This window comes from Microcebus murinus, chromosome 13 (assembly GCF_040939455.1).
Source record: "Microcebus murinus isolate Inina chromosome 13, M.murinus_Inina_mat1.0, whole genome shotgun sequence".
Classification (NCBI taxonomy): Eukaryota; Metazoa; Chordata; class Mammalia; order Primates; family Cheirogaleidae; genus Microcebus; species Microcebus murinus.
The window spans coordinates 57,253,515-57,272,602 of NC_134116.1; the positions used below are offsets into that span (position 1 = coordinate 57,253,515).

Sequence of the window (19,088 nt, forward strand, 5' to 3'; positions counted from 1 at the left end):
TGAAAGTGGCATAGGAACCCTTTTGGGTGACGATAATATACTACATCTTCATCTGGATGGCAGTTATGCAAGTGTAGACATAGGTAAAAATTTGTCAAACTGCACTCAAGATTTATGTACTTTATTGTACATAAGGTATGCCTCAAAAAATATCTGAAGCAAACATGAAAATATGTTAACATGTGGTGAGTACAGAGAGTGTTATTACCCACTTCTATATATTTTCCTGTATATTAAAATATTTATAATTAGGAAAGAGAGCAGATACTAGTCCTCTGTAATCAAAGTGACACCCATAACATAGGAAGTGACATTTTGAGTTGGGGCCCTTTGCCTGGCCATCTCCCCAATGCATGAGTGGGTCCCCTTGAAATGGGGTGGAGTTGACACCGGCCAACCAAACTCGCCTGTTTGGAGACTAGGTTATTATCTTCATTGTCACTCTCTCAGCTAAAAAGTAGGGCTGTTTGTGGGCTCTTTTGAAGATCAGCTTGACTGATTCTGTAGCTAAGAGGGACACTGAGCTATCATGCAAGGGCTGAGCTGTCTACTACCCTGTACCCAGCTCTGGCCAAGGAGGGTACTTTTGGAAGGTACCTGCTTGCCCTCAGCTCCTAGGTTGGCTGCTGCTCTGTTAGCTCAGGGCATCACCAGTGGGTGCCATGAGCAAATGGAAGAGAATGAGGGAGGGAAAGAGAGAGGGGATGGGTGAAAAGAATTTAAAGAAGAATAAAGAAAAGAGGAAGGAAAAGATAAAAGGAAAGATGCAGGTGCCTTGCCCTGTTGAATCAAGGGCCTGAGATGTCTGCTTTCTTATTTGGAGCCACCGCTTCCTGGCTGCTCAGTTCCCAGGGAGGGTGCGGTGAATCCGAAAGCGGCTCTGAAACCAGGCAGACCTGCCTATCACCAAGTGACTGCAAACTACTTAACCTGTGCCTGTTTCTCACCTGCAAAACAGGTGCAGTAATTCTGTCTCTCAGGACTGCTGGGGTGGTTGGAAATGGTGCATACCAGGTCTGGAAACTTACGAGGCCCTGGGTAACTGGGTAAGATGCCTGCTTCCCTCTGAGGTCAGCCTGGGGGTCAGAGACACCCTGCGGAGCTGTCCGGCAGAACTTTCTGCGGTGATGGCTACTGAGCACTTAGAATGAACGTGTCTCGTGTGACTGCGGGACTGAATGTTTGACTTTATTTCGTTTTACTTGCTTTACATTTAAATAGTCACCTGTGGCTAGTGGCTATTTCGTACTGGTCAGCGCAAGGTCTAGGGCGTTTGCCCAGACGGCAGTCACTCTCGGCCACGACTGGGTCCCCGGCAGGCCTCTGGGCAGGGTGACTCATTCATGTGGACACTGCAAGGCGCAGGGGACTCGCGACATCACGTAGAAATTTCTTCCTCTAAAAACCCGCTCCTGGCTAAAGTCTGGGGCTGGCGGAACGGCGATCGGGGATGGGAACAATTAAGGACTCCACCTACTCCTGTCCGTCTCGCCCCCGCCCGACTCCGCCAGCCCCAAATCTTGTCAGTCCCCTTGGGGAAATGGGGCGGGGACCGCGTCCGCGACACCCGGCGGGGCCTCCCCGGCTCTGCTTTTCCACGTGCATTTCGCAGCAGAGGAAACGGGGCGGCGGAGGTTTAGGCCGGAAGCAGCGGAGCTCCCCACGAAGGGCAAACTTTGCAGATCTGGTGACGCCAAACACCCTCCTGCGGGGCAGGTTGTCAGGGCGCGCGGTGAGCGCGGCGGGTAAATATTTGGGCTGTAACCCGGGCTCCTGCCACTCGTCGCCCCTGCGGTTCCGCGGCGGGCGCGTGGCGAGGGCGGTGCCTCGGGGACAGGGGCGTCCCCGGAGGGCGGCCGGCACCGACCCGGCGGCCCGGGCTGCAGCGGCCCCGCCCCGGCCCCGCCTCCACCGCCGCCCCCGCCCGCGGCTATAAGACGGCGGGCTGGCGGGAGGCCGGGGCTGGCGAAAGGGCGGGTGCGCGGACCGTGCTGGGAGCGGCGCGGCGAGGGCGCATCTGGGCGGACGACGGGACCCGCAGGGCGGGAGCGCGCGGGAGAGCGACCCGGAGCCGCGGCGGAGCGCGAGCGCACGCACCGTCCCCGCCGAGCCGCGCCGCGTCATGAAGCCGCCCGCCGCGCAGGGCAGCCCCGCGGCCGCAGGTGAGTGCGGGGCCCGGCGTCCGCGCGAAGCCCGGCACTGCGGGCGGTCTCGGGCCGGGCGGGCTCACCTCCCCGCCGCCCCGGCCGCGCGACGTAACGGGAGCGTCCTGACTCAGTCTTCCCACCGCCCACGGGGCGCGCGCCACCCCGGGGGCACAAGCGTGGGGACAGGTACCCGACCGCGTGTGGGAAGGAGTTTGGCTGTTACGACGAGCTGGGGGACCGCAGGCGTGGCGGAGGCTCAGTTTCCTTACGGGTGACGTGGGCTCGGCCACAGGACGCACCTCAGAGGGCGGTTGAGGGCGGGATACAAAGACTGCAGGCAGCAGCACTGCGTGCCTGTCACTTGGCACGCGCGCAGTGAATGTCAGCTGTCCTCAGGGATGGTGGCGGCCCTTCCTGGCCCCGGGAGGGAGCGATGGCCACCCCCGACCCCCATCAACTGAGCCCACCGTCCCTGTCCCCAGCCCCGGCCTTGGACTCGGCGGCCGCCGAGGACCTGTCGGACGCGCTGTGCGAGTTTGACGCGGTGCTGGCGGACTTCGCGTCGCCCTTCCACGAGCGCCACTTCCACTACGAGGAGCACCTGGAGCGCATGAAGCGGCGCAGCAGCGCCAGCGTCAGCGACAGCAGCGGCTTCAGCGACTCGGAGAGTAAGTGTGAGCCCCGCGCCCCTCACTAGGAGGATGCCCCAGACCTCCCGGCTCCCAGTACCTGGCCCACTGAGGCCTGGGTCTCAGTTTGCTTGTCTGTAAACTGAGGCACGGGCTCCAGGAGCCAAGCCCTAAAGCTCAACGCAGCGGGCCGAGCGGTAGCGGGTCCCTGAGGCTGATCACGGGAAGGCCGTTGAAGGGCAAGTCGCTGGCAGGTGTGTCGTGAAGCAGGAGGGTTTGAGCAGCTTGTCCCAGCTCAGTCAGATGGGACTCCTGGAACCCGAGCCAGGCTTTTCCGGTTTCTCCTCCTCTCCACCTCTCCTCTCTCAGCATAACTTTGCAGAGCCTGTGGAACAAGTGTCACTGGAGTGGGAGGGTGCGGTGGGGACATGGGAGGGCACAGTACAGAAATATTTGTGAAACCAGGAAAGGTTTCATAAGCTGCTGTTCTTGGGATATTTGAAATTTCTCCTTGCACTTTCTCCTGGTCCTGAGACTTGTTGCTCCCAGACTTGTTGCTGCATTGCATACAGTTTTGCAAGAATCCCCGGCACTTTTGAGTTCAAGTATTTTACAAAGTGTAGCTCTTGTAACCACGTCCATCACCCAGGCTGGAGGGGGAGCCAGAGAGCAGATGGGCATGGGGGCTTCCTAGTGACTTTTCTCACGGGGAGACTACCCCATGGTCTCTTTGTCCTAAACAACTATGTAGGAGAGAGAGAGAGGGGGAGAGAGAGAGAGAGAGGGGGGGGGGGGGAGGGGGAGGGGGAGGGGGAGGGGAGGGGAGGGGAGGGGACTCAAATGTTTTGGAAGAATTATGGATACCTGTTTAGGTATCAAACAGCAAATTTAGTCATCTTTTAAAATTACATGATTGTTGGTTTTCAAATCTTGGTTTTCGAAGTGAATTTTAAACTCTTCTGTGATATTCTTCAGCCTTTAATCCCTAAGTGGGTTATAAGCATGAATGTCAACCCCTTTGCTCTCCTTGACTCTGGAAGTAAAAGTAATGGCCTTTCCTTGTGATTCTCCTGTTTTGAAATCTGGAGCTTTCCCTGTTACTGGGCAAAGACTCAGTGGTACACTTGAGCGCTAGCTGTCCTCCCGGAAAGGGATAAAATGGCAGTTGCCACCCTGGTGGTGGTTTGAGTCAGAAGCCTGAGTTCCAGCTTCAGTTTCCTTGGCAGCAGCGCCAGAGGTTTACACCAAGCTGCAGCTTTTGAGGTGAAAGGGGAGGGAAGAGTGTGTTGTTAATTTTCCACTTAGGATTTTTGGAGTTTGTTCCTAATGATCAGGCCACTCATTTTCAATTTCAAAGGGAAGTCTTAAAAGTTTTGAAAATGTGTCTCAAGACCCGTGGCCAAACTTATCTATGTCTTCTTCTACTGGGGCGTGGAGCAAGTTATTCATCAAATACAAATTCTCTCTCCTATGGAAAAGAAAGCTGGGACAGTCTGTCACTGCTGCTCTGTGGCATAGAATAGCTTTCTAAGTCACAGCCTCGCTCAGCTAGAATGCAGTCTGAACTCGCCCATTCATGGCTGAGTGCAGCTTCCACTGGGTGGGATTTCAGACCTAGGATCTGTTTTCAGGGGCCTCAAAGAGAATGTCCTAGAAACACATTCTTAACAGTTTGGGGGGAGATATTTGAGATAGAGTTTGTAGTTTTTCTTAGGGTATATGTGTGTATTTTGCTTTCTGTTTTTGTTGTTAACTGTGAAACTAGCCCTTGGTTTGGTGGTTAGGGAAGTCATGGGAAGGGGATAAAGAAGGCTCAGATGACATTTGTCTTTACTTTAAATGTGTAGTTCATCCCCTGCAAGACTGGTTAGAAATAGTCTTGGCAGGGGCTGTGTGTATCTAAATAGTAATTTCTTGAGAAAGCATAATATGTACAACTTAATTGCTGCCAAGAACTGAGCACAGACATTTGTTATACTCATTTGTCTGTTTTACACTGTTCTGTGGAAGAGAATGCTTGAGAGAGGTAGATCCTAGATCCTACTGAAATTGAGCTCACCAAAAGGGAGACACACCAGGGTAATGGTAATAACAGCAGCTCACTTTCACCAAGCTATTATGGTCTATTAGCTCTTACTATTGGTGATCCCTTTGCTGTTCTTTGAATGTGTGATCTCATGTGATCTCTATCACAGTCCTAGAAGGGAGGCACTGTTATCTGCATTCATCTGATAAAATAGCAAAACCACATGGGCTTTCTCTCTAAGGCTTTGCTTTATCACCATGGATGGGTGGCTAGAATGGGAACCAGGTCTTCGGGAATAGACCAAAGTCCCATTGAGCCCAGATCATGTGCCAGTTTATCAATGGTGGTTGTTTTCTGAAGGTGTCTCTTTGAAGGGTCTTCATCTAGAAGGGTCAGTGGAGCCCAGGCTGAGCCCTTATAAAGGCCTTGCGTGACAAGCAGGCCAAAGTATCTCTAGCTGCAAAATTGAAAGGATGCTATCTAATCGTGAGATTAGAAACATTCATAAGCTCATGATTAGGAAGAAGATATTTTCTCTGTTTCATGCTTTCAGAACAACACTAACATGCACATACCAGCTGTATCACACAGATCAGACACATGGGAGCCAGTATCTTGCATGAGAATGTGATATATGAAACTATCAACCAATGTTTCTTGGGTTTTTGCTTTTATAGGTCTGTTGAAGGCACACCAATCTTGCAAGGTAGATCAAAATAGTAATTCTGTTCTTTAAAGAACACTTCTTTTTCTTATTTTTTTTTTAATTAGGTTGCTTACATCCAAAGGAAAAAAATAGACATTTCTTCTTCTACCCAAAGGAGCCAGTGACTTAGGAAAGAAAAGCAGATGTTTAAAAGGAAATATTCCTTGCTATTCCCACTTCCAGAGAGGCCTCCTAAGACAGGAAGAGGACCAAAATAACACTTGCAGCATAATGGCACACGAGAGGTGGGAGTCAAGTGGTAGTTGTTCAAAATGGGGCTGTTCCTGTCCCGTAGACTTGGGTTCCAACAGGTAACGTAGAGCACTTCAGTGGGAGTCATTTTATCTTCAGCAGTAAAAGGGCAATGCAATTAGGAGTTAGGGCAGTGTTTTTTTTCAAACTGGATCAGCAGAGGTGCTTTGGAAATTGTGAATATCTTTGGTTGGAATTTATGTTTGAAAACATAGCTTCTTTACAGTACTTTCAAAACTGTAAAAGTACACCCCATGATTTCTCACATTTTTAAATGAAATTTTAACTGGATATATTCCAAATTTTAAGCAGCTTGTTAATTTGTTTCCACAGGTTGACTTTATAAGACATTTATAATGTTGACTTCACTTTGAAAAGTGGTGTGAACTTATATCTTTGATGTATTGGGGTTTCACATACATTTTTCCTTCGAAGGGGAAAGTGTTTTGCTACTTGATAGAAAAGGTCTGGGTTGGCCGGGTTGGTGGCTCACGCCTGTAATCCTAGCACTCTGGGAGGCCGAGGCGGGAGGATTGCTCAAAGTCAGGAGTTTGGAACCAGCCTGAGCAAGAGCGAGACCCTGTGTCTACTAAAAATAGAAATTAATTGGCCAACTAAAAATATACGGAAAAGAATTAGTCAGGCATGGTGGCGCATGCCTGTAGTCCCAGCTACTCAGGAGGCTGAGGCAGTAGGATTGCTTGAGCCCAGGAGTTTGAGGTTGCTGTGAGCTAGGCTGATGTCACGGCACTCTAACTGGGGCAACATAGTGAGACTCTGTCTCAAGAAAAAAAAAAAAAGAAAAGAAAAGGTCTGCGTCTACTGTGTGTGCTAGGGCTGTTAGGATATTGGAGGACCAGGCTAGGGAATGAGGGACTGTTGGGGCCTGGCTCTGGGAGAGGGGACCTTATGGGCCCTCAGGGGACTCGCATGACAGGAGCTACTGAGACTAGAACCTGAACTTGTTCAAGCCATGAATGGATGAGGCCAGGTAGGAGCCCTCAGGATGCCCTGGTACTGTGTTAGGGATTCCAGGTGGGTGACAGGTCTCACTCTGATCCCTGGCAAGGTGTCTGGAGGGCTGGAACAGTCGCAGAAGAGGAGCTGGGACAACAGTAGAGAAACAGACATAAGGGGCTCTTTTTAATTCCATCCTACTTTAGTGAGGTTGTCAGAGTTTAGCTTTTAAGGAGGAGGATTCTATACACACCCCTGTCCCCCCAGCCATTCCCTGTGGCACAAGGGAGAGAGGTCCAAGGCTTTCTCTTTCTCCGTTAATTACTATGGTTTGATTGCTGTGAACGTGTGGGATGGTTCTATATTTACAGGCGCTCTGGGCATGGTTTACTCTCTGTGGTTTTACTTCCTTCTAGAGTAGCACATTGACATGTGCTAACCCTAAATTACCTTTCTCCCAACTCCCCAAACTAAGAAAACACACCTACCTTTTAAACCAGCCTCTGTATTCACAGCATAGTTTATCAAGCTCTGTGAGTGCTCCTAAAGTTAGATGGTTGTATATTTAATATGCTTTTATTTCTTTCGATGGTGTCTTAGAAAATGTGGTCCTACAATTTGAGGTTCCTGGCTTCAGTACACTAAGTGGACTGGCCTAGAACAGTTCTAAGGGGGATTTGAGATGCTCATGAGATGGGACTTCGGAGCTGATTGAAGTAGAAGTTGTAGGTCCTAAAATGTCCAGCGCCACCCCCTGCCAGGGCTCCCCAAATCATCACCGTTATTAGTCCCTTGAGCCCCTATTAATAGCAGCACCTGATGCCCGGGTGGGGTGATAATACGTTAATTTGCTATCAGCCAGTGACACATTGCTGCCATTTCATCAGACTAACTGCCTGTTATTTTGCAAGGAATACAGTTCAGCAGAGTGAACAGAACAGGAAGTCAGGCCTTGCTCACCTTTTAATCTACCTCAGCGCTTTGCATGCGAGATTTTGTTCATTCTAAGTTCTTGAAAGTCCGTTGAAAGAAATTCTATTGGGGAAGGGGTAGAGAGAGGTCTAAAGCTTGGGGTACCTGTATGCTGGGGGTTTGTCCTTGGGTGGTTTGTTCTAGGAGGCCTCTAGAGAGAAACTTAGGAATTTTTCTACTCTCTGAAGAAGAGAAAGAAGCCTGAGCCCAGAATCCTGATTCTTTTTCTTCTCTACGATGACCTTTTTCCTCCTGAGCATGCTAGTGTCCATTTTGGCAGAAACTTTAGAATGAAAATCATTAAAACTGTAGGCATCATACACAGAGTGCCTACGTTATTATTCTCCTCTTGCCAAGGAAGAAATGGGGTGACTTGCACAGAGTCATGTAGTTTGCATGTGGCCTGTCATGCTGCACTCTTGACGGTGGCTCTTGAGGTTGGGGCTTTTGGGAACTCTTGAGGTTGCTGTTTTCATCTTTTTCATAAATGGCAGGTAGAGTATCACCGTAACAGGTAAACTGTTGGCAGGTTTGGCTCAAGGATGCTGGGGGTTCATTTCCTCTTGACGGTTGAAGGCTGAACATTTCAGAAGCTGGAATCGGGTCTGCCCCAGACGTGTACCTCGTGGAAAGAGATGGAATCCCATGTGGCAATGAGCCGGGCGTGGGCTGATGTGCGTGTGCGTGTGTATGTGCATGTGTGCGGTTGGCTAGGGCGGGGCCGGGCAGGGAGAGGGGAAGTGAGCATGCTGTGCTGACGTGCCTCTGTGCACGTATGTTTATATATAAATACATATGTGCAACTACCATGTTTTTCCCTTTCCCTCCTGCATTGTGGAAGTAACAGTGAGTCTGTCTGTATATTTTCTGAGTTTGAGAAAAATTCTTGGATCAAGAAAGCATTTAGTATTTAGGGCAGGCTCTAAGGGGTCAGAGGGAAGCCCAGGCGATATCCTGGAATGATGGCTGATTCTCTACAGAGTCTCCCCAAACCACTCGCATTACCTTTAGTTTTCTTGAAACTTCACTGGATTCCTTTTTCTCCTACCATCCTCTTTTGCAATGGCCTTTTCCATATCTAGATTGTTCCTTCCCCAGAAACGCAATAGCGTTTGGTCTATTTGCCAATGAGGTGAACATACCATGGTGTTCCCCCTCTCCCCCCAAAGGATGAGTATATGTGGATATAAACTTGCTGGAGATGAAGTCCAGGGCCAGGAAAGGCCTGTGGTACATGCAGGGTGGGGTGCAGGGCGGGGTGGCATTGGAACTCGCTCTGCAGTGCCGGCTGCTCCTGGCAGATAGAGACCAGAGGTGTGGCTCCCGAGATCTGGGCCAGCTAGTCTCTGGGCCAGGGTTGGGAGCAAAGCTCACAAGTGTCCTTCAGAGCCAAAGATCATGTGCCAAGGGCATTGTTATCATTTCCTTCTGGCTTGGGAGTCTGGGCACGAGGTCTGCCCCCCAGGACCCTGTGTGGTTTTCTTGCCCCTAAATCTCGCCTCATCTTCTCCCCACAAGCTCCTGAGGCTGTTTGTAGCGATTCTCTTGGCTGTCGCATGGTGGCAAACAGTGCTGCCCCGTGGGTCTGCAACGTGCATGGCACTTTCCTGTACAGGGGAGAGGCTTTCCCTTGGGAAGACCCACTGAAGTCTCCCCACTGTAATACACATAAGAACGACCAGGAGTGTTTGGCGTTTCTCAAATGTCATTGATCGCACAGCTCTTATTTTCAAAGGACCAGTATTCCGAGGCATGTAGTTTTGGGGAAGTGTGGGAATAAGGCTCAGTGTTTGGATCTCAGTAGGGGTTCCTCAAAACCCTGAAATGACTGTGGTCCTCTTAGGCGAGCTGGGCTGGACCTCAGGAGCAAGAAAAGATTGCGAGCGTTGGTCACAAGGATCTTAGGGGCATTTTTGGAAAAGTGGACGAGATGGATGTGCAGGCCAGGAAGATGAGGTGGCAGCTGGGTCACCTGGTCAGCAGAGGGAGGTGGGGAAGGCAGCCCGGGCAGGCACCTGAGACATTGTAGCAGCCACACAGGGACGAAGCTGAATTCTCTTGGGACCAGAAACCTCCGCTTCTGAAAATGCTGATTCTTTTGATACTGAGCTTATCTTTTGTGACTTAGGAAAGTCCATTTTGAGTTAAGGGGACAGAAGAGAGATGCTTTTGTCCCCTGCTGAGCTGGAGGTCATTGGCTGAAAGAGCAAGGATCTCAAGGAGGGGCTGGCCGGGCCCCATCACACCTGAAGAGCGTTTCCAGGGCTCACCTGTGCCACGACCTCGGCTGGCTTTGTGTGTTGTTTTAACCAGGAAGGCTGTCCCCGCACAGCCTCATTGGCCACATCCTGCTTCCGCTGTCTGCTCTGCCAGCGGCTCCTTTCTGTGTCACCGCTGCACAGCGGGGCTGGCTGCGGGCTGGTTTCCTTCCTCTTGGCAGGACTTAGAGAATCTCAGAACTTCAGAGCTGGAAGGGGCTTTAAGGATGATTTAGTCCATCTTCCCATTTTGTTGACAGGTAAGCCCAGAATACCGTCTTGCTCAAGGGCACCTGTGTACTTAGTAGCTGAGCTGGGTCCCTTGACTCCCAGCCCAGCCCTGCTTCAGGGACCTCACCCTGCTGTCACTCAGGTGTTTGGGCATGCGAGAGGGAGCCACGAAGTCACTCCAAGTGTCTGTAATAGATGGACCTCCAGGAGAAGGAATCTCTGTCTTTGACCTTCTAGCTTATCCCCAGATTGCAAACCTCTCTTGAGCAGGGAGAGAAGATTATTATTATTATTATTTTTTTTTTTTTGACAGAGTCTCACTCTGTTCCCCGGGCTAGAGTGCTGTGGCGTCAACCTAGCTCACAGCAACCTCAGACTCCTGGGCTCAAATGATCCTTCTGCCTCAGCCTCCTGAGTAGCTGGGACTACAGGCATGCGCCACCATGCCCGGCTAATTTTTTTCTATATATTTTTAGTTGGCCAATTAATTTCTTTATAGTGGAGACGGGTCTCGCTCCTGCTCAGGCTGGTTTCGAACTCCTGACCTTGGGCGATCCTTCCGCCTTGGCCTTCCAGGATTACAGGTGTGAGCCACTGTGCCTGGCCGAGAGAAGATTATGAACTCATAGGATACCTTATGTTTGTATTTTGGGGATTCAGAGGACAAGAGGGCCACTTTTCACACAAGATGATTCTTTTCGCCTAAAATTCTTGCCCTCCCCGTACCCCACCAATTAGGCAGGCATCGGCTTAGCCTTCGGTGAGACACCTGGTCAGCAGGCGCTTGTGTCTGGTCTTGGTGATCCTGTCATACCCTTCTCTTTGTAGGGAAGCAAAGACCTTCGGTGTACTTGGTTGAAGACACACACACATACATACACACACTCTCCCCTGTCTCAAATCATTTTGGGGTATAAATATAAAATCTGAAAATCAACCTGTTTTCTTTACTATAGATTTGCAACTTTTGCTTCTTTTGGAGACAAACTGTTGGGTTATCAATAGGCCATAGAGTGATGAATCTCTAGCCTAATGAGTACTATGTCTAATACGTGTGCTTTCTTTCATGAAAGGTGCGGATTCCCTTTATAGGAACAGCTTCAGCTTCAGTGATGAAAAACTGAATTCTCCGACAGACTCTACGCCAGCTCTGCTCACTCCCACCATCACTCCTCCTCGGAAAGGTGAGCCCATTAGCTGGGCTGTGAGTTTTTTCTTTTTTATTCCCTTCCTCTTCTCAGTCCCTTCTCTCTCCCCCTAACCGATCTTTCCCAAATGTGCAAAACAGACAGATAAGACTAATCTCTCAGTACAATAGAGTGTGGGATGGAATTTGTTGTTTCTCAGCATTTTGGTCAGGGTGAAAACAAAATCAGGTAATTTAGGGCAGAAAACCTGAATTCACAGCGAGGAAGGAAACTTGTAGAGCTTATTCTCTGTCCCATGGTGTGGCCGAGAGTGCAAGTGACAGTGGAGTCTCCTCCCAGACTGGTTGGTTCCAGAATTTAAAACTCAGCAGTTCACCTTTGCAGAAAGTAGGATTGTTTTTATTGCGTTAACTATTTAACCAATGCTTTCCAGTGACCAATTTAGCAATTAAATGGCGTGGTCCTTATGAGACAAGTGATGATCTAACCGGATTCGAAATAGCAGCTCCAGCCTGTCTCTACTGTGGTATTAATAGACCTAAAAAGTTTTGCAAGATGCATGAGCAGTTTCTTATTTTTTTGGAACTGGTCAAGTGTCTCCAGCTAGAGAGCTGAATGTTCTCTTATATTGGACAAGCGCCCTTTTGAAAACAAAAGGAGTTGTTTTTTTTTTTTCCTTACGAAAAGTTACACTTGCTGAAAATAGTTGCAGAATGCCATAAAAATGGAACATAGTTAAAAAGAAATATGATGATTCCATCTCTTTCCGCACTCTGGCAATAAGACAGAACTTCTTGCTTTTTCAAAAGAGACATTTTAAAATTCTCTTCTCGGCAGAGCCGTGTTAGCGGCTACTGGGGGTTCTGCCACTGTCCAGCCCCCCATCTGTAATGGATCTGTTGAATTCAGAGACGGAGCCATCTAGAAAGTGGCTTAAAACGTGCCCAGATTTGTTACCTGATCCTCAAGACATGGGAATTAAAGAGGGGGGAAAAAAATTTCCCTGGTGGCAAATTGACTTGAAAAGCTAAGAACAATGAGCCATTTGTAGCCAGCAGGGGCTAATTAATAAAACTATCCAGTGCTGGATTTCAGGAAAGGCAGGAATGATGAACTCCACTGAAAAAAATAAGATAGACAGAAAAACTACACATCTCAGGCTATGGAGAGAACAGAGTCAGGGTGAGGGCTTGTTACCTTGTCCCGGCCTCGCAGCCTCATACGACTTTCCCTGTACGGTTTTGACAAGCAACAGTCGCCTGTCATGCATTTCAGACTGGAGGGACTCTGCGGCCTGCAGTGTTGCCCTGGGGTGATAGCACAAGCAGAGAACATGCCAGAAGGCACGTGCGGCAGGAATGAAAGAATCTGGGTATCTGTTTTGCTCAGTGCTGTGCTCACCGAATAATTCTGACTGATAACTCAAACCCTACGCAATCAAAAAACAAAAACTCTGTATCTTCCCTTCCTGCAGCTCACTCTCCCCCAAACTTTTAAGACAACTAAGGAAGATTCTTCTCCCAGGTTAGGGGGAGGGAGGGTGGGATGCCAGTAGAAGGAGGTGATGAACTAAAAAAGGAGGAAACATTGAGTCTAGTCTGTAGAATCAGTTTCTGAACTGATTACTGAACTGGTTTCTGAACAGTTACTGGAACTAGACATTGGAGCAGACGCAGAGGGTAGGTACAGGACAATCTTTAGTAGTCTCTGAAGATAAAGAGATAGATGTAAAATGGAAATAGTCCATTCCTAAGTTCTAGGAATTCCATAATCCTGGAAAACATGGGGTCATCAACTGTCTTTGACATAGGAACTGAACTCTCTCGCTCCTGTTTTACAGCAAAATTAGGAGACACAAAAGAGCTAGAAGACTTCATTGCTGATCTTGACAGAACATTAGCAAGTGAGTACATGCCTGGCATTAAAAAAAAAAAAATCAAACAGAAAACTAACCAACACCTCTGAAAAAGTGCTGTAATGCTAACCAGCTTGCCTAGGGGCAGACGGTTTCATCATAAGACTCCTTTAGGTTTAGAAACAGGACCCTAGTGGCTTGGAAAGAAACTCTGAGGATAAGCTTGCATTAAAGTAGACCATGTGCCTTTCCAAACAGTGAGAACAGGTCACTAGCAAACAATGGTGCTTTGTTTGAGAAATTGAGAGTGAGCAAGATTGGAGTTTTACTATCGTGATGGCCTGCAGGCTTTGCAGAAAAGAAATGAGCTGATGAAACACACAAGCATTACTCCAACTTGAGCCAGAGGGTTCCACCTCAGGGGCCAGGGTAATTTTCCCAGGTTAGATAGATCAGGGGCTTGGTAAGGTCTGATCTCTAAGAGATAATTGGCTTGGGGGAGACCTTGTAACCAAAGACCCATGCTGATTACTAAACAGCCTGGATTAAGTATACTATATTTGCTTCCCATTTGGGAATGACATTAATGGTAACCCATTTTGTGCGACCGAAAATGTTGCGAACTGAAGACATCAGATTATAACTGCAAAGGAGTAGGTCTAGAGGAAGGGACGTTTGCAATATATATACACGCTCTATTTCAAAAGGATAGGATTATAAAAGCCAAGAGGACCACCTTGAGCTTCTGGGATAGAAGTGTCAGCAACTCTACTCTTGTTGAACGGCAGAGTGGGCCAGGAGAATTTCACCCAGCCCTTTAATTTTTCAGTGAAAGGGTTGATTTTCTGTAAGAAGTATTTTATGCTATACTTTGCTAAAGAGCCAGGTAAACTCTGAAAAATTGGATCCAAAGCTGGTTATTTAACAATAACTCTGCTCTTAACACTCTATCAGACAAACCTAAATGTCAGATAGAAGGTCTTTGCATTATGTCTATTGAAGATTTCATTGCCCCTTTGTTTACATGCTGCACCATCCTACATCAGAAGACCAAGGCCTGTTTTGGCAGAGATTATGATACTAGCAGCACGATTTGTATTAGACCCGTGTAATAAGCCTGTGTAATTTATGGAAATTGCAGTGGGCCACCCCCGCCGTTCCAGTTCGTCAGACACACATTACGTGGGAGGGTCTGGCATTAAGTTTGGTGCTTTGATGCATGTCTAGATGGTGTGATGTGGTTAAGCACAGGAGTTGTGAGGTGCTGTGAGTGGATAACCATACCTGTCTCCCATTTACAGGCATGTGAAATGAGTTTTGGGCGAAGCTTCAGAAAGCTCCGAGGACCTGGTAAAATCGGCTACTAGAATTTGCTGCCAGAGGGGACAGAGATGTGTGCTCACCTTCCACCAGGCCATTCTCAGGCTCACCTTACCATCAGCCCTCGAGCCCATCTCTGGGCAGTTTAAACAGTGACGCTGACTTTGTTTACCTCCTCGCGGCACATTAGAACAGATGATCCATGCTAATGTTGTATTTTCTCTGAAAACGTAGCTTTCCTGTAATTTAAAGTGCTTCTATGAAAATATTTGTAATTAATTATATATAGTTGGAAATAGTCATATGCTTTTCCCATTATAATATATTTTTGTATACAAATAAAATTTGAACTGGAGTCTGTATTTTATAAGCTTCCTTGTCTTTTTCTTTATTTCTTTCAATGTATTTCCATTTAAATGATATTCTTGTGGGCATATTAGGCATCTTTTTTTATGGTTTATTTATTTTTATTTTAGCATATTATGGGGTTACAAGTGTTAAGATTACTTATACTGCCCATGCCCCCCTCCCTCCTCGAGTAAGAGCTTCAAGCGTGTCCATCCCCCAAACGTTGCACATCTTACTCATTGTGGTTGTATATACCCCTTCTTCCCTCCCGACACCTGGCATATCAGCCATCTTGATTCCTTAGCAGAGACCCTGGGTGTTACCTGATTGCAGCAGACAAGAGGATGGGACCTTAAGGAGGTGTTCCGCTGAGCTCGTTCAGTGCTCCAGAGGGACATGATGGCAGGTGGGAAATTTTAATTTGAGGATTGTGGTTTTTCTGGAAGTTAGACTTCTCTTCTGTCTTCTCCCTTCCTTTGCAAATCTTGGCACCTTTGTAGGTGGCATGAGCTCTTTCTTTGAATTAGGGGAAATAACAGGTGTACTTACAACCTAGGACGGGGGTCCTCAAACTTTTTAAACAGGGGGCCAGTTCACTGTCCCTCAGACCATTGGAGGACTGGACTATAGTTTGAAAAAAACTATGAACAAATTCCTATGCACACTGCACATATCTTATTTTGAAGTAAAAAAACAAATGGGCAAAAACACCCGCATGTGGCCCGCGGGCTGTAGTTTGAGGACGCCTGACCCAGGACTTAAATTCCTGAGGGAAAGTTGGAGACTCTGGAAGACTTAAAAAGGTGGTGCTTCCATAAGATGTATGCACCGAGGAGGACCGGATGGGGTTGGCCTTGATGGAACGTCCAGTGACTTCAGGTTCAAGCCTTTGCACATAGAAACCGATAACACTTCCCCCCCCACTTGCCTCTGTGGGGGCTGAGGAGAGGCATAAAAACAGAAGAGTTCATAATTTTCTTATCTGTGCTCTTCTATCCTTGAAACTTCATCTAAAATAAGCAGGTATTACTTTATAAGCAGAATTAAATTATTTAAAAGCTTTAATCCCTGTATACCTAAAGGACATACATTGAAAACATAACTACTCTTCTTATGTCTTTAAAAGCTAACTATTTGATTTGTTTTTTAGGGAATTGGGAAATTAAACTTCATTTTCTTTAACATTTTTATTTTCTTGAAGCTTCCTGGAAAGCATTTGGGTTGAACTCAATTATTTCCTTTGTTTCTTTTTTTAAAATTGAGATCTAATTCACATACTGTAACATTCAATTCAGTGGTTTTTAGTATAGTCACAGATATTGCAATGATCACCACTATCTAATTCTCTATGTCCATGGATTTGTCTATTCCGGACCTTTCATATAAATTGAATCACGCACTATGTAATATTTTGTGCCTGCCTTCTCTTACTTAGCATAGTATTTTCTAAGTTCATCCATGTTGTAGCATGAATCAGTACTTCATTCCTTTTTTATGGCCAAATAATATTCCACGGTGTGGATATGCCACATTTTGTTTATTCATTGGTTGAGGGACATTTGGGTTGTTTCTACTTTGTGGCTAATGAGTAACACTGTTATGAATATTCATATACAAGTTTTGGGGTGGACATATGTTTTCATTTCTCTTGGGTATATAACTAGGAGTGGAATTCCTGGGTCATATGTTAATTCCGTTTAACCTTTTGAGGAACTGCCAAACTGTTTTCCAAAGCAGCTGCACCATTTTACATTCCCAACAACAATGTATGAGGGTTCCAGTTCCTCTACATCCTTGCCACCACTTGTTACTGTCTGTTGTTTAGAATACAGCCATCCTAGTGGGTGTGAAGTGGGATCTCATTGCAGTTATGTTTTACATTTCCCTTATGACTAATGATGTCTCTTCTTGTGCTTATTGGCCATTTGTGTATCTTCTTTGGAGAAATATCTATTCAAATCCTTTGCCCATTTTAAAATTAGGTTGTCATTTTAATGTTGAGTTGTAGGAGTTTTAGATGTATTCTAGAGATAAGTTCCTTATCAGTTATATAATTTGCAAATCTTTCTCATATTTTGTTGGCTGTCTTTTCACCTTTTTGTCTTTTGAAACATAAAAGTTTAAAATTCTGACGAAGGTTGGGTGTGGTGGCTCATGTCTATAATCCTAGCACTCTGGGAGGCCTAAGTGGGAGGATTGCTTGAAGCTAGGAGTTTGAGACAAGCCTGAGCAAGAGTGAGACCCCGTCTCTACAAAATATTTTTTTTTTTTTAAGGAAAAATATAATCTGGTTTACTAAGTTTTAGAAAAGAAGACACAACAAAATGGAACTCTTTATCTTGAACAAGAAAATAATATTTAAAGTACAGTAAAATTTTAGATGCTACTTTCTACTGGGGACACTGTCTCTACAAAATATTAGCCAAGAGTGGTGGCGTGGTGGCGCACACCTGTAGTCCCAGCTACTCAGGAGATTGAGGCAGGAGAATCACATGAGCCCAGGAGTTTGAGCTATGATGATGTCACTGCATTGTAGCCCAGGCCACAGAGAAAGACCCTGTCTCACACACACACAAATTTTTTTTTTTTTTGAGACAGAGTCTCACTTGTTGCCCAGGCTAGAGCGAGTGCCATGGCGTCAGCCTAGCTCACAGCAACCTCAAACTCCTGGGCTCAAGCGATCCTCCTGCCTCAGCCTCCCGAGTAGCTGGGACTACAGGCATGCGCCACCATGCCCGGCTAATTTTTTTTCTATATATATATTAGTTGGCCAATTAATTTCTTTCTATTTATAGTAGAGACGAGGTCTCGCTCTTGCTCAGGCTGGTTTCGAACTCCTGAAATCCTCCCGTCTCGGCCTCCCAGAGAGCTAGGATTACAGGCGTGAGCCACCGCGCCCGGCTCACAAATTTTTTTTATGAAGTTAATTTTTTGTTGTTGTTGCTTGTGCTTTGGGTGTCATATCTAAGAAACCATTCTCTAATCCAAGGTTACAAAGAGTTACCCCTATGTTTTCTTTTAAGAGTTTTATATTTTTAGCTTTTACATTTAGGTCTTTGATGAACTTTGTGTTAATTTTTGTATAGAGTTTGAGATAGGTGTCCAACTTGATTCTTTTGTATGCGAATATTCAATCGTCATAGTACTATTTGTTCGAAAGACTATTTTTTCCTTATCGAATTGTGTTGGTACCCTTGTTGAAAATCAATTAACTATAAATATATGGGTTTATTTATAGATTCTCAATTCCCTTCCATTGATCTATATGTCTATCATTGTTCTAATACCGCACAGTACTGATTTCAATAGCTTTGTAATAAGTTTGAAATTGGAAAGTTTGAGTCTTTCAACTTTATTCTTCTTTTGCAAGATGATTTTGGCTGTTCTGGGTTCTTTGTATTTCTATATAAATTTAAATATCAGCTTGTTAATTTCTGCCAAAAGACCAGATGGGATTTTTACAGGGATTGCATTGAATTTATAGATCAGTTTTGGGAATATTGCCATCTTAACAATATTAATTTAGGTCTTCTTTAATTTCCTTCAACTGTGTTTTGTAGGTTTTTTAAAAAAAAATTTCTTAGAGACAGATCTTGCTCTGTCACCCAGGCTGGAGTGTAGTGGCATGATCATAGCTCATTGTAACCTCAAACTCCTGGGCTCAAGTGATCCTTCTTCCTCAGCCTCCTTAGTAGCTCAGACTGTAAGCACACACCACCAGACCTGGATACTTTTTAAAATTTTTTGTAGAGATAGTGTCTTGCTATGTTGCTAAGGCTGGTCTGGAACTCCTGGCCTCAAGCAGGTGGTGTGTGCCTGTAGTCCCAGTTACTTGGGAGGCTGAGGCAGAAGGATTGCTTGAGCCCAGGAGTTTGAGGTTGCTGTGAGCTAGGCTGATGCCACGGCACTCACTCTAGCCTGGGCAACAAAGTGAGACTCTGTCTCCAAAAAAAAAAAAAAAAAAAATGAGCCCTTGACTTGTTTTCTAAACTTGATTTTTCCCTTACCTGGATCTGGTTCTTGTTCATGCTTGGAAGCCTTTATCTGCTTTGGACAAATCTTTCTTTCTCATCAGGACTCCAGTGGCTGTTAATTCTCACTGTAACTTTATTATTATACTCTTCTGCAGTTGAAAATCTAACTGCATTTGGCGCCTCTTTCTTTGTGAGCTCCAGGGAGCTGGACTCCCAAAGTCAGGAGTGTTGGGTGTGAAGCTTTGTGGCGTGTAGTGAGGATAAG

At 46.5% G+C, this 19,088-nt stretch overlaps 1 protein-coding gene across 1 annotated transcript; it reads left to right on the forward strand.

Moving 5' to 3' along the window:
* Nucleotides 1–1,936: 1,936 nt before the first annotated feature.
* Nucleotides 1,937–14,863, forward strand: RGCC (regulator of cell cycle). Its single transcript, XM_012765007.3, has 5 exons — nucleotides 1,937–2,162; nucleotides 2,630–2,815; nucleotides 11,252–11,362; nucleotides 13,167–13,229; nucleotides 14,483–14,863. Exons 1-5 carry the CDS (start codon nucleotides 2,123–2,125, stop codon nucleotides 14,488–14,490), a joined length of 408 nt encoding a protein of 135 aa, XP_012620461.1. The 5' UTR covers nucleotides 1,937–2,122; the 3' UTR covers nucleotides 14,491–14,863.
* Nucleotides 14,864–19,088: the final 4,225 nt, after the last annotated feature.

Excerpts from the sequence above, each read along its gene's own strand:
- RGCC (XM_012765007.3), top strand. The coding sequence starts at position 2,123 with ATGAAGCCGCCCGCCGCGCAGGGCAGCCCCGCGGCCGCAG. Across the intron at positions 2,816-11,251 it reads CGGCTTCAGCGACTCGGAGA|GTGCGGATTCCCTTTATAGG; the intron begins GTAAGTGTGAGC and ends CTTTCATGAAAG. Across the intron at positions 11,363-13,166 it reads CATCACTCCTCCTCGGAAAG|CAAAATTAGGAGACACAAAA; the intron begins GTGAGCCCATTA and ends CCTGTTTTACAG.